The 24,672-nt window shown below is 40.6% G+C and overlaps 1 protein-coding gene across 5 annotated transcripts in view; it reads left to right on the top strand.

Moving 5' to 3' along the window:
* Positions 1-10,722: 10,722 nt before the first annotated feature.
* LOC127422248 (endophilin-B2-like) overlaps positions 10,723-24,672 on the top strand; it is a 59,070-nt gene continuing 45,120 nt past the window's right edge. For 3 of the 5 annotated variants that reach the window (XM_051665651.1, XM_051665642.1, XM_051665660.1), the window contains exon 1: positions 16,300-16,437. In XM_051665651.1, coding sequence (XP_051521611.1) covers positions 16,375-16,437 — 63 coding nt within the window. In that variant the 5' untranslated portion in view covers positions 16,300-16,374. Of the gene's footprint in view, positions 11,009-14,113; positions 14,252-16,299; positions 16,438-24,672 lie in introns of those variants that run through there. The other 2 variants (XM_051665632.1, XM_051665623.1) reach the window with 1 other exon arrangement.

Here is a 24,672-nt window from a genome sequence, read left to right as displayed (position 1 = left end):
CACCGGTAGTAACCAGCCAACCCTAGGAAGGCAAAGTACCTAAGACTTTGTTAGGGGGCATGGGAAGTTCTTGACCACCACTATCTTCTCCTCCTGGGGTAATACCAGTCCTCGTCCAATATGGAAACCCAGGTACCGTGCTTCTGCAAGCAGCAATACTGTTGGTGGGGCTGTAGGACGATGTCTATCATATGCTGGAAGGTGGCAGGGGCCCCATGAAGGCTGAAGGGATGGATCCGATTCTGCCAGTGGCCTGATGGGGTGCTGAAGGCGGTCTTCTCCCGAGCCTTGACTGACAGTGGGACCTGCCAATAACCCTTAGATAAAGTGTGGAGATAAAACGGGCTCTTCCCAGCCGTTCTATCAATTCATCCACCCGGGGCATAGGGTATCCATCAACAGGGTTGGGAGGGTTAATTTTGAAATGTATTCCACTACAGATTACAGAATACATGCTGTAAAATGTCATTTGTAACGTATTCCATTAGATTACTCAAGGTCAGTAACATATTCAAAATTCTTTGGATTACTTCTTCAGCACTGGTTGATTTTTTTTTAACTTGTTTTGACTATAAAAACTCTGCCAGTACAGTAAGACAAACTACACATGTTAAAAAAACATTCTCTGAAAACCTAAATATCTTATGCAGTGTTGTTTCTAAAACAAGATAAATCTAATTGATCTTGTTTTAAGGATTTTTTTTAGATATTTTTTACAGGAAAACAATGCAAAAATTATTATCAAGAATATGATTTTTGCCCTAATATCAAAGGTCTTACTAGAAAAAAAGAAATTATGATCTAACGTGAATTTTCTTGATAAAAAAATATGATCGTGTCTGGTAACGTGCATGTAAAATGGCTAGAAATTGCATTTTAGCTTAGCGTAAATCTGACAATATACACATAGTCTATTTCTATTTCTTCTGCTCCAAACTTACTTAAAACTTACTTCTCTGTCTGCTCGTCTGAATGTAACACATCATAAGAAAGTGTTTCACCGCTGTTCAAATGCACTTTGGATCACATCGTTTATACTGTATGTATAAATGTTTTCCATCTAAAAGGACTAAATATTAAATTAAACAAATGACAATAAAATGCAAAGTAATCTCTTCTGTAATCAAAATACTTTTTGAATGTAACTGTATTCTAATTATCAATGATTTAAATTGTAAATGTAGTGGAATACAGTTACTTATATTTTGTATTTTAAATACGTAATCCCGTTACATGTATTACGTTACTCCCCAACCGTGTCCATCAAACACTGAGATGTCATTGAGTTTTTGGAAGTCGTTACAAACCGGAAGGTGCCATCACTCTTCAGAACCATAATGATAGGGCTAGACCAGGAGCTTTTGGATTCCTCGATGACCCACAATTTTAGTATCCTTTGGACCTCCTCCTCTATGGCTTGCTGGCAAGCCTCAGGAACTCGATAGGGTCACTGCCTGACGATTATCCCGGGGGGGGTCCTGACATCATGGGTGATCACACTGGTCTGCCCATTTCACGTTGCTGAATTGATGGACCAGGGTTTCTAACTCCTTCCGCTGGGCCGGTGAAAGCTGTTGTCCTAGATCCACCACGGGCGTTTCACCACTGGCCAGTAGGACAGGATGCCCAGCTGGCTCGACCCATCATTTCAGGAGATTTACGTGGTAGATCTTTTGCTTGGGGTACTTCCCAAACTCCAAAAAGCACATATGGTAGCATGAGGTCCCAGTCACTCCCATCCTCAACTACCACCCGGCGCATCATCCGCTTTAGGGTTTGGTTAAACCTATCCACCAGGCCGTCCGTCTGCGGGTGATAGACCGAGGTGTGTAGCTATTTGATCTTGAGGAGCTTGCAAAGGTCTTTCTTCAGCCGGGAGATGAAGTGTGTTCCCTGGTCCGTCAGTATTTCCTTGTGGAGGCCGACCCGACTGAAGAGGGAGAAGAGTTCCTTAGCAATATTCGCTGATGTAGCTTTGCGGAGTGGAATAACCTCAGGATAAAGTGTAGCATAGTCGCCGATCACCAAGATGTGCTTGTAAACCCCAGGCGTCTTTGGCAAAGGCCCTATGAGATCCATGCTTATGCGCTCGAAGGGTACCTCTATGACTGGCAGTGGGATCAGGGGGCTGGGTGGTGGTCATTGGGGAGCGTTGCGCTGGCATACCGGGCAAATTTGACTGAACCGCCGAACTTCTGCGTGCATTCTGGGCCAGTGAAACCAATCACGCAGCCACTGGACCATATTTTCAGCTCCCAAGTGTCCAGCCATAGGGTGAGAATGGGCCACATCGATCACCAATTCCATCTTGGAGTGAGGTACCACCAGCAGCTGTTTTTCCTCACCCCACCTGATTGCCACGCAGTATAGCAAGCCACAGACAGTGAGTAGTAGACCCGCTGGGGCTCCCCCATAAGAAGAGGTGCAGTAATTTAAGCCCACTCAGCTCACGGCGCGCAACCACCTCAAATGTATGCAGGTAGGCCTCAACATCATCCTGAGCCATGAGTTTGGTCAGGAGATTTTGAGCCAACTGTTTTGGCTCAGGAACAGGAACCTGCGCAGCTGCCTCCGCTAGAAGGTGAAGTAATTCTTCTGCAGTCCGAGTCTGGCTGATAATAAGTTGTCCTGTGAGCTGCTGCTTACAAACTGAAACCTTTGCAAGATGCCGGATGATGTCTTCAATCCCTTTGGGAGGAGCTGGCATATGCTATGGTGCCTGTTCGTGCCTCGGTGCTTTTGCCCTTATTCTCCACCAATGTAGCAGGGCAAGGGGGAAAGGAGGAGGCACGACACAGATAAATGCTTTACCACCCCGGAGGGTGCTTTAATGAGAGTGTGGGTAGGGCAGGTGAAGCAACATGAGAGTGATTGCATGCAGTGCCAACGTCCTTTGGCCTGTGCTCGGTAGGGAGGTGTCTGGTGCTTTGCTGTGGGCAGTGTGGGTGGTGAAAGAGATCCTTTCTCAGACACTTTGCGAGTGAAACCATTGGGGGAAGCAAGGGTGTCCTTTCTTTAGTCGCTGCCTGTGGGGGAGAACAAAGAGACAGTTAGCTCTCTAAAAAAACCTCCACCTTCCTTCTCTTTCAACTGATGCTCCCGCCAGAATTTATCTCCTTCTGGCTAATGAGAGGAGTGAGTTCAGGTTTGCCTCATCAGCCAGAGCAGCACCTCTAATTGTGGTTGCCAGGGGGACGCTGATTGATTCATAGGCATCTTGCCACAATATTTATATATGTGTGTATATATATATATATATATATATATTTATATATGTGTATTTTTTGTGCCACCAGAACAGCGCCAACCCGCTTTTGAGAATAGCATTCTGAGATGCTATTCTTCTCACCACAATTGTACAGAGCAGTTATCTGAGTTACCGTAGACTTTGTCAGTTCAAACCAGTCTGGCCATTCTCTGTTGACCTCTCTCATCAACAAGGCATTTCCATCTGCAGAACTGCCCCTCACTAGATGTTTTTTGTTTTTGGCACCATTCTGAGTAAATTCTAGAGACTGTTGTGTGTGAAAATCCCAGGAGAGCAGCAGTTACAGAAATACTCAAACCAGCTCGTCTGGCACCAACAATCATCAATGGCTGATTAGATAATCGCAATCATGTGGCAGCGGTGCAGTGCATAAAATCATGCAGATAAGTGTCAGGAGCTTCAGGTAATGTTCACATCAACCATCAGAATGGGGTAATTTTTTTTTTATCATGTGAGCATTTCTGTAACTGCTGATTTTCAGGGATTTTCACACACAACGGCCTCTAGAATTTTCTCTGAATGGTGCCAAAAACAACAACATCCAGTGAGCAGCAGTTCTGTGGACGAAAATGCCTTGTTGATGAGAGAGGTCAACAGAGAATGGCCAAACTGACAAAGTCTACGGTAACTCAGATAACTGCTCTGTACAATTGTGGTGAGAAGAATAGCATCTCAGAATGCTATTCTGAGATGTGTGTTGGTGCTGTTTTGGCGGCACGAGGGGGACCTACACAATATTAGGCAGGTGGTTTTTAATGTTGTGGCTGATCAGTGTGTGTGTGTAAAACTATACATTTTTATAATAAACATTGTTTTATGATAAGAATTATTTATTTTAAAGTAATTATTATATATTATTTTATACATTATATATAGCCTATAAATTAGGGGTAACAGTTAAATTTTTCATGGTTTGGTTTTAATTTTTCAAAAAGCCCTTTCCTACCACATTCATTGCAATACAGAAAACAGATATGATCAGTTCTGTTGTCGCCTTCAAAGACACTGTCAACTCCTTGAGTGTTCAACATCACACTCATCTGAACTATGTTAAAAAACAAGAGAGATATATCCAATATTAACCCCAAAACTGTTCCAGTGATAAGTCATAAAGATTTGTTCACCCTCTTTAGCGATTTGCGAAGAAGTAACGCAGATCACTTAGCATATGCGTGAAGACGTCACAACGCCGTTATTCAGGGATTAAAGCAAAAAAAAAATAATTCTGACTGAAAACTGTTTTTCAGGCTAAGTCATATTCCTTTAACTGACAATTTATTTAAATACTCGAGACCAATAGCGTTTTAAAGGAAGATGTTTTAGAACAGCATTTCTATTGCCAGTTTGTGTAATTTCAAAGCTGTTTTCAACCTATGAAATAAAACTGATACTTTTTGCAATGCTTGACACACTTTTTAGGCATACAAATAATCAACCATCTCCATAACTTTTCAGTGCATATGTTTTTATTTATCTTATAACACCAAACAATGTTTTGTTTTAAGTTAAGCTCTTAACATTTAACAGAAAAAAAAGAAACAGCTGGTTGGCTGGTTTTAGCTGGCCAGGGTGGTCTTAGTTGGTCAGGCTGGTCTCCCAGCCTGACCAGCTAAAAAGTGTTCAAACCCCCTCTGAAACCTGCTAACTGACCAGCCTGTCTAGGCTGGGTGACCAGCTAAAACCAGCCAACAAGCTTAAGCTGGTTTTAGCTGGTCTTTTCAGCAGGGATGTACAGCAGGGGTCTGAAACATTTTTGACACAAAGTTACATTTTTAAATTCCCCTGTAAATCCCTGTGCCAAACCTCCTCCAAAAAGAAAGGAAAAGACAGACGGATAGATAGACAGACAGACAGACATAAAACAGACAGATCATGTCCATGCAGAATAAAACAACTTTTATAAGGTTACTAAAATGGAGTCTTCCTCTCATGTGAGTGATCGATTTTATACATATATTTTATACATAAATTACTGTTGATTTAATTGAGTAAACATTTGTAATGAGGAAAACAATGAGTGCACCTTTAATTATGTTGATTTGAGAGTCACCGTCTTGTGTATACATGGAACATGTATGCCAGCTTGATAATCTCAGCGGTAACTATTTATTTACACCAGGTAAATAAGATATTGTTCTGAAAGCAGGCTGTCATCTGCTTAAACACAGAGCGTGACCAGCGCAAAGCAGACGCGTTTACTCACACTACCCTCCACTGCAGCGCTGCTGAACCTGATGTGTGTCCGCATTGAGCGGCTCGTGATGAGCAGTGGTCGTGTGAAGGGTTTGTCCGGGCTGCGCGCTTCTGCTGACTACCGCTGTTTAGTCACACTAAGATTTGGCATGCAGCTGCGAAGGACTTCAACATGTCAATAATTCATACTCCTGTCTCTCGCTATCGCTCGCGTGTGAGTGAGTATTACAAATGCCACCAATGTGGATCAAACAATAATTTGAGGACCCCCTGTTTTAGACCCTTTCAATAGAGTGTATGCACATGTCGTCACATTAGGCGGAAGTCACTGCGGTTACACCCACCCAGTGCATACCCTCTATTGACGGAAATCCGTCGTAGCAACGGAGAATTTTAATAGGATAAACTATTTTGTTTTCCTGTTCAGAGCGTTATCATGATGAGCAGTGTTGGATAATGTTACTTTTAAAATTAACTCGTTAGAATATTGCGTTACTCCTTAAAAAGTAACTCAATAAAAAAGTACTTTTTTTATGGAAAGTAAAACGTTACGTTACTTTTGCGTTACTTTTTCCTCACAGCCATCTGCTATGCTATGATCTCCATACAAATAAGCCATGCATTGCATACAAGATACATTATAGGCCTTGCTAGCTACTGTACAACACTCTTGTCAAAACAACATAGTAAACAAACAGATATTAAGAAAGTATTTCTTCATGTAATATTTATAATAAAGAATCAGTAACATCAACATGGCAGCCAATATGATTAATGAAGAAAAACCACTGTCTTATATAAAGCAGCAAAGTCCAACACTTGAACTTGCATCATATATGTCAGAGTCAACTTAAGATGTTTTTCAAAAGTCAGGATAAAATTCAGGGAATGCCAGCCTAACATGTTCAAGGAATGTGTCTGATAATAAAAGATTATTTTTCACTTAAGTCATCTCAGTGCACGCTTGTTTTGAGTTGATCCTTGGTGCGTACAGATGCCACTGGTTGATCGTATACAACTTCAAAGGTGCACATTGATACAACTTGAATGTAATAGTTTTTAATGCTACCAAAATGTCATAAAAACGGTTTGTTTCATGAATCAAACTACTTGTTTATTATAAAACAAAAATGTAGAATCTTTATAGAAACTAAGACATTTTCTCTGTGTACACAGTTGATGTAGAATGTTGCTCGGAGCCACTGATCCAGAGTCAGCTTTTCTCATTCCATTCTCCCAGTTACGGGGAGCTGTAGCATGGAGCAGTTCGGCTGCATAAGTCAGTGAATTGAGCAAGTATTTCACCCTGTGTATCATGTCCTAGCCAGTGGAAGACTAGTCTTATAATCCCTCTGCCTTAACACGTTTACTGATTTTTTTTTAATGCAGTGTGTATTAACACGAATCAATCGCGTTTCACTCAACCAAATTTTGACCTCATGTTACACTAAAACATGCAATTTTCCTGGCTTGTATAGCTAATGCGCATGCGTGTTAGTGAGTTTATTGACAGGCGATGTCTGTATCTAAAAGGTGATCAGCTCTTTTACCTGTAAGGTGGGACTTCCTTTCTACATCCATTGACTGTTGGGTGCTAGAGCTTTTTGGTTGGTTGTTCCAGTTCCTCCCATTCATTTAAATAGAAGTGACTCGTCTCTGCTAAACAGTCTCTGGCCTTACACTCTATAGAACTACAATTCCCATCATGCACTACGTCTCCTCCCCAATGTTTTCACACTTTTACTCCTAATTTCTCGCAATACAGGGAAAGTAGAGGTGTACAAAAGCAACGCATTACTTTTTAAATAAAGTAACTCCAATATTATAGTCTAAAATAAAAAAAATATTACGTTACTTTACTCGTTACTCAAAAAAGTAATCTGATTACGTAACATGCGTTACTTGTAATGTCTTACACTAAACAATGATGATGAGCATATCTGCTTGGAACTATTCAAACAGGTTTGACACAGATTTGCACTGATGAGTGAAGAACTTTAACCCAGTTCATTTTCAATTGACAGTAATCAGTTATCCAGCTAACATTCTATGTTCTATTCTTTCTGTTCCTCTCACCCTATCTGGCTGGCTGTAGGTCAGTAAATGCAACCTCCAGTCCAACACATGTCAATACACCCACTGTTCCAGGGGTGGTGGCAGAGGACGACTCCACCCTCCTCTACTCAGAATTAAACTGTGCAACAACAAAGTGCCACATAACAGAAACAAACAATGGCAATGGTGGAACAGACAATGGAAGTCTTGAGGGAGAACAAATTGAGCAACCTAGCAGGGTGGGAGTGGATTCAGCCGATCTGCAAGTGTTCCAGGCCCAGAACCGGAGACTGCTTCCTAACTTCAAGAACCCGCTTCATGTCATTGATGGACCAGAGCAGCGTTACTTCATAGGGATAATTGACATCTTCACTGTTTATGGTTTCAGAAAGAGGCTTGAACATCTGTGGAAGAGACTTAGACACCCACGGCAAACATTCTCCACAGTTAGCCCTCCAGCGTACTGTCACAGGCTATGTCATTGGGTTCAAGACCATACCAAATAACATACTTTTTTTTTTTTTAAATCCAGACAGAATAAATGACAGATGTGCCAGTGTGCTCACCCACCCGTTGCCCTACATGCCCTAAGACATAAGCACAGGCCGACACCAGAATGTAATTTAAGGGAAATGTTTGTACTCTAAAGGGATAGTTCACCCAAAAATGAAAATTCCATCATCAATTTTCTCACCCTCATATTTTCACAAACCGTTATGACTTTCTTCCATGGAACAGAAAAGGAGATGTAGATGACAGAATGACAACCTCAGTCACCTTTAGGCCCTTTCCCACTGCAGTAACTAAAGCCAGTTTTAGGTACTTTTACCCAGAACTAGTACTTTTCATTATTTTTGCACATGAGAAACTTGTGAGACACTTCAATGGAAAGGAGGGCCCGGAATACAGGTCTTCAAAAGGGGTTGGTTTATTTAAACAAAAACACAGGCCCCACGGCCACACTGCAAAATCAAACTAAAATAACAATCAGGCCTCACGGCCACACAGTGAGTCAGTCTTTCTTTTTTGGCAGCAGACACACCAAGCTTGTGTTCTGACTCGTTCTCTCTCTGTCTTCTGGCGGTGGCGTGGCTGTTTATGTGCCGCTCTCCCCACGCTCACTGGAATTAGAGACAGTTGTTAGACATAATTAGCTCAGGTGTAAGCACCCTTACCGCTTTCTCTCTCTCTGGATGGGTGCTCGACCACGCCCCCGCTGCCACATATCCCCACCACCCGACTCAGGCCAGGGAGTCATCCGGCCTGTCTACCACTCCCCCCACCATTTCTGGAAAGGAAGTCGGCGACAGCCATCTGCGCCCCCGGTCTGTGGACCACCTTGAATTTAAAGGGCTGGAGAGCCAGATACCACCAGGTGATCCGCTCGTTGGTATCCTTCATGCGGTGGAGCCATTGGAGTGGGGCATGGTCCGAGCAGAGGGTGAAGGCCCGCCCCAGCAGGTAGTACCGGAGGATGAGGACCACCCACTTGATGGCCAGACACTCCTTTTCCACAGTGCTGTACTTGGTCTCCCTCAAGAAGAGCTTGCCGCTGATGTACAGCACCGGGCGCTCCTCCCCCTCCACCACCTGCGAGAGCACGGCCCCCAGTCCTCTGTCTGAAGCGTCCATCTGTAATAGGAAAGGGAGAGAGAAATTAGGTGCATGCAAAAGTGGCCCCCCACAAAGTGCGGCTTTAACTTGCTTGAACACCTGTTGGCACTGCTCCGTCCACTGTACCGGGTCTGGAGCCCCCTTTTTAGTGAGATCAGTCAATGGGCTTGTGACATCCGAATAATTAGGCACAAACCTCCTGTAATAGCCAGCCATCCCCAGGACAAACCGATCGGAAGCGTCACAAATTGGTGCAATCCAAACGGCGTGGAGAAGGCTGTTTTTTCGTGGGAAATTGGCGTCAAGGGGGTCTGCCAATGACCCTTTGTCAAATCCAATGTTGAATAAAATAGAGCAATACCTAACTGATCGAACAACTCATCAACGCAGGGCATCGGGTACGCATAAAATTTAGACACCGCATTTACTTTTCTATAATCCACATAGAACTGTGCAAGTGATAGGGATGGCCACCACTCCTGGTTCGGTCTCAATGTGGTGCTGGATGAGGTTCGTTCGACCCGGTAGAGGGGAGAACACGTCTGCAAGTTCTTGTTGCAACTTGGCAACCCCTGCGAGCTGATATGGTGAGAGGTGGTCTCCGCAAGTGACCGGGGTGTTATGATTAGGTTTTATATTCACCTCTGGCCTGAGCTCCGCCCTCTCCGGAACTACCATAGCCAACGTCACAGGAACCACCTCCCTCCACAATTTCAGGAGGTTGAGGTGATATTTGACGTGCGCCCCCTCTATGACAAACTATAGTTCCTCTCAGCCGTTTAGGGGGAATTTATAGGGGTTAGGTAATTTTACCCCAGAAGAGGGACTGTGGGAGGTGCTGCAACCTGTGATTGGTCAAACACATATGATGCACAAAGTAATGAGAAATGCAAGGAGTTGGCAGCCATCATAAGTAAACAAACTTGTAGCTGCTAGCCTGCCATTTAGAAGACTGTAATAATTTTCCAATTCCTTTAATATAAATAACATAAAACCAACAAAGTATCCAAGAGTATTGCATGTTTCTCATACAGTATGTGTGTGCGAGGGGTGAGCAGAGCTGCTGCGTGACATTAACGGGAGACGTGGTTTGAGTTTATCGCATCTGTACTGTGCGACTATACAGAAAATAAAGTGACTTCTGGATTACTAAATAGTTTTTCCCCCTGGGATAACGGACATTAATAATATGATGTTTATCGAGAGTGGGTAAATGAAATACTTTATAAAATTAACCGTCATGAAATCTAATTTACATGAAGAAAGTGCTGCATGTCTTTAATTGCATGGTTAATTTGACTCAAGACATCTTTAAGGAAATTAATATTTTATTATTTAGTATTTTATGTCATATTGTAGCAAAGAAGCCAGGGCAGTAGTGTTAAGATCCATGTGCAGTTTAATAAGGCAAATAACAAAGAGCAAAAACAAGGCAGGCAAGAGATAGGCAGTCCAGAAAGGCAAACAAAGTAAGTCCGATAGGCAGAAGGGTAATCCAATAAACAGGCAGTAAATCCAAAACACTCACAAGAAGGCTGGGGAATTCAGAGAACAGGCAGGAGTCAAACACAGGGTAATCAATGATAATAATAACGCTCAGAATTGTAGACTAGGCAAACAAGACTTCGCATTGAATGCATGGAAACTGGGAACTTAAATAGACAGGGTTAAATGTGATACAGCTGGAAGAGTAATCAGTCTGACTGGAGGATTATGGGAAATGTAGTTGCTGAGTGGTACGTTGAGCGCCTCATCTCTCCTCTCACTCCAGCTTCAGGATGCAGAACGGCACGCATGGCTCACGCGCCCAGTGTTCTGAAGACACAGGCTGCATGCTGGATAACTGGAAAATTCTGCCTTCGGAGGCTGTATAAGGAGGTAGGATGAAAATAAGGTGCTTTTCAAACTGTTCTAAGACCAGTTTCCATAAGAGTTCCATTCTTTCAAAAATGTACTGATTGGCAGCAAGGCAACTGCCTACGTTTTCGTTTGCAGACAAAGTTTGTGTAAAAAAGCCCTAACAAAAGTGTAGCTCTGATCCTGCCTGGCATCCTTTGGTGTTGTTGATTTTGTCATTGTTGCTACTGAATCACTTGTGAAAACAATGTCAAGAAAAATGGTGGACACTAGATGACGCCACTAGCGTAGAGCATTGAACAATAACTACACGGACGCCTTTAACAGATGCACACTGTCACCATGTCAACAATCGCGTATTCCACTAAAATCTTGAAATGTATAAGGCGCACCCTTGCATCTCTAGATGCAGTTTTTATGTTTTTTAAAATCCTAGCCCATTCTCCCTCCTCCAGTTCTAAGTTTAAATCTTTCTCCCATAATCTCTTGAGAGTGGTTGAGACTCCGTCTCCCAGACACTGAATTAGCAGGGAGTAACACACTGATGCCTCATGACCTTTTCCAAAAGCAGAAATCACCTCTCCTAGAGTATCTGCTGCTTTAGGGGGGTGTATGCTATGCCCAGAAATAGTACACAGCAAGTGGCATAGCTGAAGATACCTAAAAAACTGAGATCTGGGGATCCCAAAATATTGAATTAAATTTTCAAAGGATCTCATCACACCACTCTCATAAAGATCACCGTGTGTATTAACCCCCCTCACAATCCACTCTGACCAACAAAAAGGGGACTTATTAATGCATAGTTTGGTTTAGCCATAGGCTCAAGGCAAAATTTAAATAAATATCTGAATTAAACACTCTGGACACTTTTGTCCATACTGAGTGCAAATGTGAAATAACAGGGTGTGATTTAACTTCTCTGGTTAGATTGGTAGAAAGGCTTTGCAATGGCAAAATAGGGGCAAGAACTTCTTGTTCAATGCAGAACCAGGGAGGGGCTCTTTCAGGTGGAAGCGACCAATGAGCCAAATGTCTGAGACTGAATGCATAATAATAAAACAAAATCTTGGGTAGGCCTAGCCCACCTTTGTCAGTCGGCCTATGTACAGTGCATCCGGAAAGTATTCACAGCGCTTCACTTTTTCCCAATTTTTTTATGTTACAGCCTTATTCCAAAATGGATACAATTCATTATTTTCCTCAGAATTCTACAAACAATACCACATAATGACAACATGAAAGAAGTTTGTTTGAAATCTTTGTAAATTTATTAAAAATAAAAAATGAAAAAAATCACATGTACATAAGTATTTTTCAGCTTCCTGCGGGGAAAGATGTGTTTCTTGAAGAAACACTATATCATTTTTCTTATGTTTAAGAAAAGAAATAACTTTCCTTCTTTTTATGGGGTGCCCCAACCCATTCACATTCCATATGGAGAAAGATATCCCACTCATATTAACATTTGACATTTGATATAATAGAAAAAATAAATTGTGTGTCAAAAACAAGATTATAAAGACCACTTTTCAACATCAATGCAACAGTCAAACCCCAAACTTTCCCCAGAACAAAACAAACAGAAAAACGAAAAACGTGTGCATTAACCCCGCGCACGACAGTGCCAACTGCCATCAATCCCTCTAAACTCAGAAGGTCCATGTACGCATACGAGAACCCCCGAGACAACTTTGCCATCGGGTTGCTCAAGTCCGGTGCTTCTATACAGATTTTGTGAGGCAAAAGTACATAACAGAAAATACTTTGTAAAACAGACCCCAGCCAACAGGCAGAATAAACATAAAGAACGTGTAGATTCATTCACAGAACTATCTTGAAGGTGTGTTCCTCCACAAAACAAATTCCATCTGATATAAAGCCATTTAGTTTCCTCAGATAGACAGACAAGTGTTCAGTGAGCCGGCTGTTATGAGTGCAGCAGATGACGTAATCATTCCAATGTCCCACGAAAATACTCCACAAAAACAAACTCCAGCCAACAGGAGGCATAAGCACAAAGAACGATCAGATTCATCCATAACTGTCCCGAAGTAGTGTTATTCCACAAAACAAACTCCAGCCACTAGGCGGAACTAGCACAAAAAGAAACAAAATAGACATCCCGGTTCCTCGGATGATCAAGAGTCAAATTCACTCGGAGGCCGCATAAAAAAAAAATACATCATGACTTACTCAGTCCGTCAGCTTTATAAAAGACATCCTTTGTGTGGGCATATGGATATTTTGCGGTCATCTATAGTGTCCATTCTCAATCTGGCTGGGAACTTCAGTGTAAAAGCGATCATCTGTACATGCAAAAGTTTCTTAAGGAAGTGTCATGCCACAAAACAAACTCCAGCCGCTAGGCGGAGCCAACGCAGAAAGAAAAAAAAATGGCTCCCAGCTTCCTTAAACAGTCGAGTTATGTACAACGAGTCAGTCCACTCACATAAGCAACATGCAATGGTTTACTCACCCATAGTTTCTATAAAGGACAGTGCTTTTTTGGGGCATAAAAATACTTTGCAGCCATCTTTGGTGTCTATTCTCAGTTTGGCCAGAAACATCAGTGCAAAAGCGATCTACCGTTGATGTAAGAGTTTCTTACATTCCTTGAATCGATCTCGTTTCTCTCTTGTCGAATTCACAAAGTCTGGGAACAAGAAAATATTGTGATTCTTCCAAGAAAGCTTTCCTTTGCTCCTTGCCTGGCGCAACACGGATCTTTATCGGATGATCTCAGAAATTTGGCCAGAATTTTTCGGGGCCTGTCTCCCTCAGCGGATCTCCGAGCCGGGACTCTGTGAGCTCGCTCGATTTCCAGTTTATGGCCTGTTATGTCGAGCAGACTCGGGAAGAGCTCGTCCAGGAATTTCACCATATCTCTGCCCTCTTCATGCTCAGGAATTTCAACAATTCATATATTGTTCCTTCGATTTCTATTTTCAAGATCTTCCAATTTTTCCAAAATGTTTTCCAAGTCTGTTTTGGACGTGGGCAGATTAGCAGATAATTCCCTTTCCGATGACTCCAAATAATCGATTCGTTTCTCAACTTCTGTCACTCTTTTGTCCAACTCAGAGAATTTTGTTTCCATCGCCATAATCGATCGATGTATTACAGCGAGATCCTCCAAGTCAGCAACAACCTCCGTCAGCATCACCGAGATGTTGGACAGTTGACGCTGAATTTCTTCTCTCGACCTGCCGTCCAAATCGAGTCCCCGCCTCGCAGGCCTGTCAGAGGTTTCAGCTAGAGCACGTAAGTGTCTTTTAATGTCTCCAGAGTCTGAGAATTTTGACTTCTTTACCATGTTTACCTCAAAGAGCAAATATGTAACTGGGTGTATCGAATCTCACCAGATTAAACATGAAAATAATTAAAAACTAGCAAAGTGCACAGAGCTAGTCGCTCACACGTTTGCTTCTCGCATAGTGTCACGTGACCTCCAAGGTTTTTTACTTTTAAAACATGATTGCATTGCTGATAATGAAACTAATTGTTACATCATAACTTTGTATGGAGAGTAGCATGTAAGTTACTTTTGCCCTCTCATCTAATTGAGGTAAGAAAATTGCTCTGAAGCCAAAGACACATTTTTGGTTTGAAGGAAAATTGACACACTTGGTTTAAGTTATGTTCTTGTTTTTTTATTTGTTAAATGGCGGACAACATTTGGAAATATCAGTTTTGAAAAACCATTAAATGACGGACATATTTTCGTACGCAGCCTCTACACTCTCTCACGAACCCCCGTTTGGGAAACCCTGAAATAGACCATTGATGTGATTCCATGTACTGGAGGTACTGATTTATTTAACACTGATGGACAGAGAGAGAGGTTCTATTTGTGTAGGGAGAAAACATATGAAAACAGAAATAAGAACAGAGGAGGATGTAGCCTTTAATTTAGGCCTGTTTTTGAAATTGCAAATTAATTATGCAGTACTGGCTACATTTATTGTTTTAAAGCCTGTGTTGCCATTGGAAAACTAGGTGCCACGACAGAAAGACTTTTTTGCCTGAAATGGATTTTTAGCAGTCGGACAAATACATTTACATTTAGGTGTTTAGTAGACACTTACAGTGCATTCAAGCTATGCATTTTATCATATGTGTGTTCCCTGGGAATCAAACCCATGATCTGAGTGGTATTACCACATAATCTCATAATTAACTTACCCTCATGCCAGCTCTGTAGGTCCATACATATAAGTAAATGGTGGGCAGAACTTTGAAGGTCCAAAAATCATATAAAGGAAGCATAAAAGTAATTCATATGACTTCAGTGGTAAAATTCATATCCTCAGAAGTGATATGATAGGTCTGGGTGAGAAACAGCTCAATACTTTTTTACTATAAATCTCCACTTTCACTTTAACATTCTTCTTTGTTTTTGGTGATTAAAATTCTTTGTGCATATTGCCACCTACTGGGCAGGGAGGAGAATTTATTGTAAAAAAAAAATAATAATAATAATAATAATATATATATATATATTTATTTATTTATTAAATATAAATATTAAATATAAACATAAATATTGCTCTGTTTCTCACCCACACCTGTCATATGTCATGTGGATTACTTTTATGCTGCCTTTATGTGCTTTTTGGACCTTCAAAGTTCTGCCCACGATTCACTTGCATTGCATGGACCTACAGAGCTGAGATATTTTTCCAAAAAAACTTTTGTTTTCAGCAGAAGAAAGAAAGTCATACACATCTGGGATGGCATGAGGGTAAGTAAATAATTAGATTTTTAGATAAACTATACCTTTAAATTGAGAGAAATTATACCAACATGTAGTCTGGCTTTCCACTTATCAACAGCAGCAGGGACCCTTCCTACTGTCTTTCAGCAATTTCAGCAACTTTTAGGCCTATGTGAAGCCACATAAGATGGTCAAATGTTATTTTTAACTGAAAGATTAATGCATTATAACAAAAAAGAATGTTTAAGATCAGTATCTCCTCTTCTTTACAATTATTCTGTGAGATTATTCTCAGACATACAGTAAAAGATTATGCCATTAATGCACACCTACTTGGCTGGTCTGAAGAAAGTATTGCGAAAAACTTTTGTGGAGCTGAAATCTTTTTAAATGTGCTTTGAATAATTTTGACCTTACTCATTAAAAGTCATTATTATATTATATTATATTATATTATTCGTCTTGACCATGAGACTGAATAAGAACATTATGACCATCACGCATAGAAACCAGGCAGCGTAGAGGATGCTCGAAGTAACTGATGGTAGGTAGGCTCATTAAAGTCCAGGCTGCGCTGTCGATTCAGCCTTGTTCAGAACAATCGATCCCGTTGCAGGGAAAACCAACAAGCTGATGTTGGTGAAACTCACACAGTGAAAACGCTGACACGATGGATTTCAATGTCAAGAAACTGGCGTCGGATGCAGGTGTCTTCTTCACTCGTGCTGTTCAGGTATGAATTGAGCCGATGCTTTTGGTTACCTTATGTTTATTGCATTCAGCCGCAAGTGACGACGTGCTTTATTTCATGGGGCTGGAGCGAATGAATGAACGAACATATTTGTTCTGTTGCCCTTTATATAGGCTTACGAGAACATTCAGAGCTGTCGCTTACTGTAGATATTTATTTATCTGTCATTTTTGAAGCGATATTCCGTATGTCATTGGTCATTTTACAATTATCTGTATTTTCCTAGTCATTGTAAGCCGATAGATGCCTGCCAAGCTAGCATCTATTATTAATGTCTGTTCATGTGACAGTCACTAGCTGAATTCTCCCACTGTTCGCTAAAGAAGATTTAACTATCTTATTCTATGCTTATTTAAAGGGTGTAAATATGTCCCATCGAGGGCAATGTTGCTGTTTGACAAATAATGTTTAATCTTGATGAATAACTATAGCCCAATTCATTCATATAGTGTATAACAAAGATATGAAACAGAATAAATATATATATATATATATATATATATATATGCAGAATTTTGTCCAAAGGTTAAACATAGTAGGCTAGATCAAAATAGGCCCACTTTTGTACTGGCATGCCCATCTGTTTGCATGTTGATGGTTCACATCTAAGCATAAAAAGTTTACTGTTTTGGAATTGTATTTTCTAGGCTGAACTTGGAAACTGTTTCAAGCTCTGACAGATGATAGTTTCTATAAAATATAGCCAATGCATAAAATAAAATAAAATTTCCCACATGCTGTCACAAGATAGTACTGCATGGATAAACACTTGTTTCAGTGTCCTTGTTGTGGTAAATGAATCAGTATTAGAAGATACTTAAGTAAACCCTCACCTTATATTCAGAGGTGCAAGTTATGGCAAAAATGTATAGAGGAAAATAATACAACTGCACAAATCAAAATACAGGCTCATTTATTTTCATTAATGAGCCTGTATTTCGAGTTGTGCAGTTAAATGAATCAGTATGTGAACTACTATACTCCCAGCTTATGGATGTCATGTATTTAAAGTTGCAGCTGTCTTTTTTTCCTCTTTCACTTGAGATTTTATGCACTGTCAGCAGGGGTCTTCCCTAATAAACACCATCATTTTTCAGCACGACAGTCTGGAAATCTGTCCAGCAGTGGTCCGGGAGCTTACTGCTTATCAGCGAGAGTCAAAGGGCACTTGGTCAGTTATAAGCTACTGATCTTCAGCAGTGGCTTGAGATTTTATATTTAATCTGTCGCTCAGAGCATAATGAAGGTAACATTCATGCCTTCTTGCATGTTTTGAGGTGTTCAGGGGTGGGTTTATGATTTCAGAGGCCCCGAGCAACCGACCAACCCGGGGCCCCATTTCGAAAATTTTGCTTAAAAAAAAAATGACATAAAATTGATTTTAAATCATAATTTTAAATCCATCCTATCAGCCATTGTAGCCAAGTACATTCAAAATGTTTAATTAAATAAAATTCTAGTTCAAAATAATTAATGTATGTTTTCCAGTTTTTTGACAATACAGTGATCAAAAAGCAATATTCACCTACATATATTTTACAAAACTCTTTTTTTTTTTTCCTTTTTTTTTTAATGAATAAGGTTTGTAAAACCTACTACTTCACTCACTAACATTTTGGAATTCAGTTGTTATTATTATTATTATTATAACCCAACAATTATTACGAATTGAAACAGAACGCAGGTGTCTCAGCTTACGTTTTTGAGACCTGAAGTTATTTTTAACTTTACACAGTGTCTAAAAACGTGCCGGTCCTGCGTGAGACACTGAAGAAACAGTGAGACATGGTGCAGCAATCAAGGATGTTTGTCCAGTGCGTGTTTACATAGGAAAACAATGGAAAAACAGAGTAGATGCAAGCAAAAATGCGTTCGGTATGAACGGCCCCTAACTCGTGGACGAAACAAGTTTGGAAGTCCTGTATATTTTTTTTTTATAAATTACAAACCCGAACCCAAAGTCCTACGTGAAAAACTGACCCGAACCCAGTGGACCTCTAACATGAACCACACGAAGAGCGCTGACAACGGCGTGTTCGTGTGTGTACCCAGAACATCATGTCACCCCTCAAGCGGTTTTTGCAGAGCTTTCCTACCAGGGGCGAGTGCCCCCCCGACGGCTGGGGCCGCATGTAATTGCATGGTTAACTACTGGAGGTGTTAGCATAATCGTCTTCAAAATAAAAATAAATAAATAAATAAATATTATATATATATATAAACTCAGCAAAATAAAGAAACGTCCCTTTTTCAGGACACTGTATTTTAAAGATAATTGTGTAAAAATCCAAATAACTATACAGATCTTTATTGTAAAGGGTTTAAACAATGTTTACCATGCTTGTTCAATGAACCATAAACAATTAATGAACATGCACCTGTGGACTGGTCATTAAGACACTAACAGCTTACAGACGGTAGGCAATTAAGGTCACAGTTATAAAAACATAGGACACTAAAGAGACCTTTCTACTGACTCTGAAAAACACCAAAAGAAAGATGCCCAGGGTCCCTGCTCATCTGCGTGAACATGCCTTAGGCATGCTGCATGGAGGCATGAGGACTGCAGATGTGGCCAGGACAATAAATTGCAATGTCCGTACTGTAAGATGCCTAAGACAGCACCACAGGGAGACAGGAAGGACAGCTGATCATCCTCGCAGTGGCAGACCACGTGTAACAACACCTGCACAGGATTGGTACATCCGAATATCACACCTGCGGGACAGGTACAGGATGGCAACAACAACTGCCTGAGTTACACCAGGAACGCACTATCCCTCCATCAGTGCTCAGACTGTCCGCAATAGGCTGAGAGAGGCTGGACTGAGGGCTTGTAGGCCTGTTGTAAGGCAGGTCCTTACCAGACATCACCGGCAACAACATCGCCTATGTGCACAAACCCACCTTCGCTGGACCAGACAGGACTGGCAAAAAGTGCTCTTCACTGACGAGTCGCAGTTGTCTCACCAGGGGTGATAGTCGGACTCGCGTATATTGTCGAAGGAATGAGCGTTACACCAAGGCCTGTACTCTGGAGCGGGATCGATTTGGTGGTGGAGGGTCCGTCATGGTCTGGGGCAGTGTGTCACAGCATCATCAGACTGAGCTTGTTGTCATTGCAGGCAATCTCAATGCTGTACGTTACAGGGAAGACATCCTCCTCCCTCATGTGGTACCCTTCCTGCAGGCTCATCCTGACATGACCCTCCAGCATGACAATGCCACCAGCCATACTGCTCGTTCTGTGCGTGATTTCCTGCAAGACAGGAATGTCAGTGTTCTGCCATGGCCAGTGAAGAGCCTGGATCTCAATCCCAATGAGCATGTCTGGGACCTGTTGGATCGGAGGGTGAGAGTTAGGGCCATTCCCCCCAGAAATGTCCGGGAACTTGCAAGTGCCTTGGTGGAAGAGTGGGGTAACATCTCACAGCAAGAACTGGCAAATCTGGTGCAGTCCATGAGGAGATGCACTGAAGTACTTAATGCAGCTGGTGGCCACACCAGATACTGACTGTTACTTTTGATATTGACCCCCCCTTTGTTCAGGGACACATTATTCCATTTCTGTTAGTCACATGTCTGTGAAATTTGTTCAGTTTATGTCTTAGTTGTTGAATCTTTGAAACTCAGCAAAAAAGAAACGTCCTCTCACTTTCAGCTGCTTTCATATATATATATATATATATATATATATATATATATATATATATATATATATGTGTGTGTATATATACAGTTGTGCTCAAAATTTGCATACCCTGGCAGAAATTGTGAAATTTTGGCATTGATTTTGAAAATATGACTGATCATGCAAAAAAAAATGGTCTTTTATTTAAGGATAGTGATCATATGAAACCATTTATCATCTTATCGTTTTTTGGCTCCTTTATAAATCATAATGGTAACAGAAATCACCCAAATGGCCCTGATCAAAAGTTTACATACCCTTGAATGTTTGGCCTTGTTACAGACACACAAGGTGGCACACACAGGTTTAAATGGCAATTAAAGGTTAATTTCCCACACCTGTGGCTTTTTAAATTGCAATTAGTGCCTGTGTATAAATAGTCAATGAGTTTGTTAGCTCTCACGTGGATGCACTGAGCAGGCTAGATACTGAGCCATGGGGAGCAGAAAAGAACTGTCAAAAGACCTGCATAACAAGGTAATGGAACTTTATAAAGATGGAAAAGGATATAAAAAGATATCCAAAGCCTTGAAAATGCCAGTCAGTACTGTTCAATCACTTATTAAGAAATGGAAAATTCAGGGATCTCTTGATACCAAGCCAAGTTCAGGTAGACCAAGAAATATTTCAGCCACAACTGCCAGAAGAATTGTTCTGGATACAAAGAAAAACCCACAGGTAACCTCAGGAGAAATACAGGCTGCTCTGGAAAAAGATGGTGTGGTTGTTTCAGGGAGCACAATACGACTATACTTGAACAAAAATGAACTGCATTGTCGAGTTGCCAGAAAGAAGCCTTTACTGCGCCAATGCCACAAAAAAGCCCAGTTGCAATATGCCCGACAACACCCTGACACACCTCACAGCTTCTGGCACACTGTAATTTGGAGTGATGAGACCAAAATAGAGCTTTATGGTCACAACCATAAGTGTTATATTTGGAGAGGGGTCAACAAGGCCTATAGTGAAAAGAATACCATTCCCACTGTGAAGCATGGTGGTGGCTCACTGATGTTTTGGGGGTGTGTGAGCTCTAAAGGCACGGGGAATCTTGTGAAAATTGATGGAAAGATGAATGCAGCATGTTATCAGAAAATACTGGCAGACAATTTGCATTCTTCTGCACGAAAGCTGCGCATGGGACGCTCTTGGACTTTCCAGCATGACAATGACCCTAAGCACAAGGCCAAGTTGACCCTCCAGTGGTTACAGCAGAAAAAGGTGAAGGTTCTGGAGTGGTCATCACAGTCTCCTGACCTTAATATCATCGAGCCACTCTGGGGAGATCTCAAACATGCAGTTAATGCAAGACGACCAAAGACTTTGCATGACCTGGAGGCATTTTGCCAAGACGAATGGGCAGCTATACCACCTGCAAGAATTTGGGGCCTCATAGACAAGTATTACAAAAGACTGGACGCTGTCATTGATGCTAAAGGGGGCAATACACAGTATTAAGAACTTAGGGTATGCAGACTTTTGAACAGGGGTCATTTCATTTTTTTTTGTTTGTTGCCATGTTTTGTTTTATGATTGCGCCTGTTCTGTTATAACCTACAGTTGAATATGAATCCCATAAGAAATAAAAGAAACATGTTTTGCTAGAGACTAGTACATCTAGAGACTCTGATGTACTTATTCTCTTGTTTAGTTGTACATCTGGCCTTCCACATCTCTTTCTGTCCTTGTTAGAGTCAGTTGTCCTTTGTCATTGAAGACTGTAGTGTACACCTTTGTGTGAAATCTTCAGGTGTTTTTTTTTTTTTTTACAGTTTCAAGCATTGTATAGCCTTCATTCCTCAAAACAATGATTGACTGAGTTTCGTGAGAAAGCTGTTTCTTTTTTGCTTTTTTTTTTTACCTAATATTGACCTTAAGACATGCCAGTCTATTGCATACCGTGGCAACTCAAAAACAAACATGCAGGCAATGTTAAGATTCATTTAACGAACCAAATAGATTTCAACTGTTTGATGTAATGGCAAGTGATTTTCTAGTACCAAATTAGCAATTTAGCATGCTTACTCATGGATAAGGTGTTGGAGTGATGGAAATGGGGCCTGTCTAGATTTGATAAAAAATGACTTTTTTCAAATAGTGATGGTGCTGTTTTTTTTTTCACAGTAATGTCCTGACTATACTTTGTAATCAGTTGAATGCCTCTTTGGTGAATTGAAGTACCAATTTCCTTTCGAAAAAACAAAATCTGTACATTATTCCAAACTTTTGTCTGCCTGTGTGTGTGTGTGTGTGTGTGTGTGTGTGTGTGTATAATAAATATATATATATATATATATATATATATATATATAAGTGGCGGGCCGTGCATTTTAAGTCTAGGACTTCAGTGTGATTCATGCCATTAAGAAAACACAGTTTCACAATGAATAAGACACCCTATGCCTTTGGGCATCATACATTATGTCGCAGCTGACTAATAATACTAGTTGACATTTTAAAAACACGTCCATGCACGAAACCCAGAACTTGAAACGACACTTAAGGTTCAAGCAAGCCTAATTTTAACTGCAGCATGACTGTTTTGTGAAATGAACGTCTCCCGAACAGACATTCAAAAATCATAATTTTTCATATGAATCTACCAAGGAATACCTGGAAAAATCTGTTGAATAATATTTGCAATTTAAATGTTGCTTGCATAAATTTCGTTTCGTCAGGGTACATGGTTATGCTGTGTTCCATTCAAGTTGGATGTGGGATATTCCTACTTGATATCTCAGACCATAAATGCATTCCATTCCCCGATATTTGGAACTGCAACGCTTTCGTTAGCTTAGCAGGGGTTTGACTCTCATTAGAGATGTCTCCTAGCAACAAAACTGATAAACAATGCTGCAGTGCTAGCATTTGTGCTTCAGGTATACGATTATCAAAAGAGATTATAATTTACCATGTTTTATACACCTGTTTCTGCAGGTGTGTTTTAAACAAGCTTTAATATCATGTTATGTGGAAACAAACTATTTTATCGATATTACTTAAAGTGAATGTTTATCACTTACTTTGTATATCTCCCTGAGTGTCAACATGTTTGTGTGATATCATGCCCCTGTATCTCGGCGAAATCAGAGTTGAGAATTTCTGCACGAGCCTACAACTTGTAATTCTGACTTAAAGATGCATTCCATTGCACTTTTCCTTGTAGGAAGTTGTAAAATCCGACTTTCCGAGTTGAATGGAGTGCAGCACTGCTTTTTAAAACTTGATCCGACACTGAATAGTCAAGCAGCCTAATTTACACTTAGAACATTCCTGATGTTGCTACAACAATGCAAAAAGCACTTACCAATTTGCTTGAAGTGAAAATCAGTCCTCCTTTCCTGTTTAATAAATTAAGCAATCACACGGTCATGCAGAACATCTCGTGTTTTTAAATCCATAAGGATCTCTTTCTCAGTGGTGATGAGTCAGTGATGACAACCGACTTGTCAGCAAGATCTCGCGCTTTTAAATTATGTACATCACTTGAAGCGTGATTGCATCACTCAAGGACAGCTAGAAGGCCTCGACCGGGACATATCCTAAAGATCACACCCACCAAGAACAAATAAATCAGTCTGATTGACTGATGAATCTGACTTTAGTTACTCATTCATTTGCGCTGTTGAGGGATTCTGAAGGCCTGAGGGGGTGGAGCTCAGACTCACGAGCTGCTTTGGGCATACGATTTGTGAAACAGTTGTCATACTTTGCGTGTAAGCATCAAGGAATAAATTCTGGCTGGATAAACTTTTAGTTTTTCTCTATTTGTTTGTAGATTCATTAAGAGTGGAAAGCAATTAAAAATACATAGGCAAAAAGGTGATTGAGAATGAAAGGATGAAAAATATTTATTTATTTGGCATGTTAGGCCAGCAGAGAAGGCTTTGCTGGCCCTGAGAATTCACCACTGATATATACACTACCGGTCAAAAGTTTTGAAACACTTGACTGAAATGTTTCTAATGATCTTAAAAATCTTTTGATCTGAAGGCGTATGCTTAAATGTTTGAAATTAGTTTTGTAGACAAAAATATAATTGTGCCATCATATTAATTTATTTCATTATAAAACTAAAATGTAGTAATTAAAAAAAAAGTTTTTGAAATTGATGACTTGGACCAAATAATAAAGAAAAGCAGCCAATAAATGCCCAACATAGATTGGAACTCCTTCAATGCTGTTTAAAATGCACCCCAGGGTGATACTTCAAGAAATTGAGAAAATGTCAAGAGTACATGTCTGCAAATTCTAGGTAAAGGGTGACTACTTTGAAGATGCTTTTCCCAGAGCAGCCTGTATTTCTCCTGAGGTTACCTGGGGGTTTTTCTTTGTATCCTGAACAATTCTTCTGGCAGTTGTAGCTGAAATCTTTCTTGGTCTACCTGACCTTGGCTTGGTATCAAGAGATCCCTGAATTTTCCACTTTTTAATATGTGATTGAACAGTACTGACTGGCATTTTCAAGGCTTTGAATATTTTTTTATATCCTTTTCCATCTTTATAAAGTTCCATTACCTTGTTAT

Source organism: Myxocyprinus asiaticus, chromosome 3, assembly GCF_019703515.2.
Source record: "Myxocyprinus asiaticus isolate MX2 ecotype Aquarium Trade chromosome 3, UBuf_Myxa_2, whole genome shotgun sequence".
NCBI classification, from domain to species: domain Eukaryota; kingdom Metazoa; phylum Chordata; class Actinopteri; order Cypriniformes; family Catostomidae; genus Myxocyprinus; species Myxocyprinus asiaticus.
Note: the sequence above shows the minus strand (reverse complement) of the source record. Positions and strands in the feature narration are given on the sequence as shown.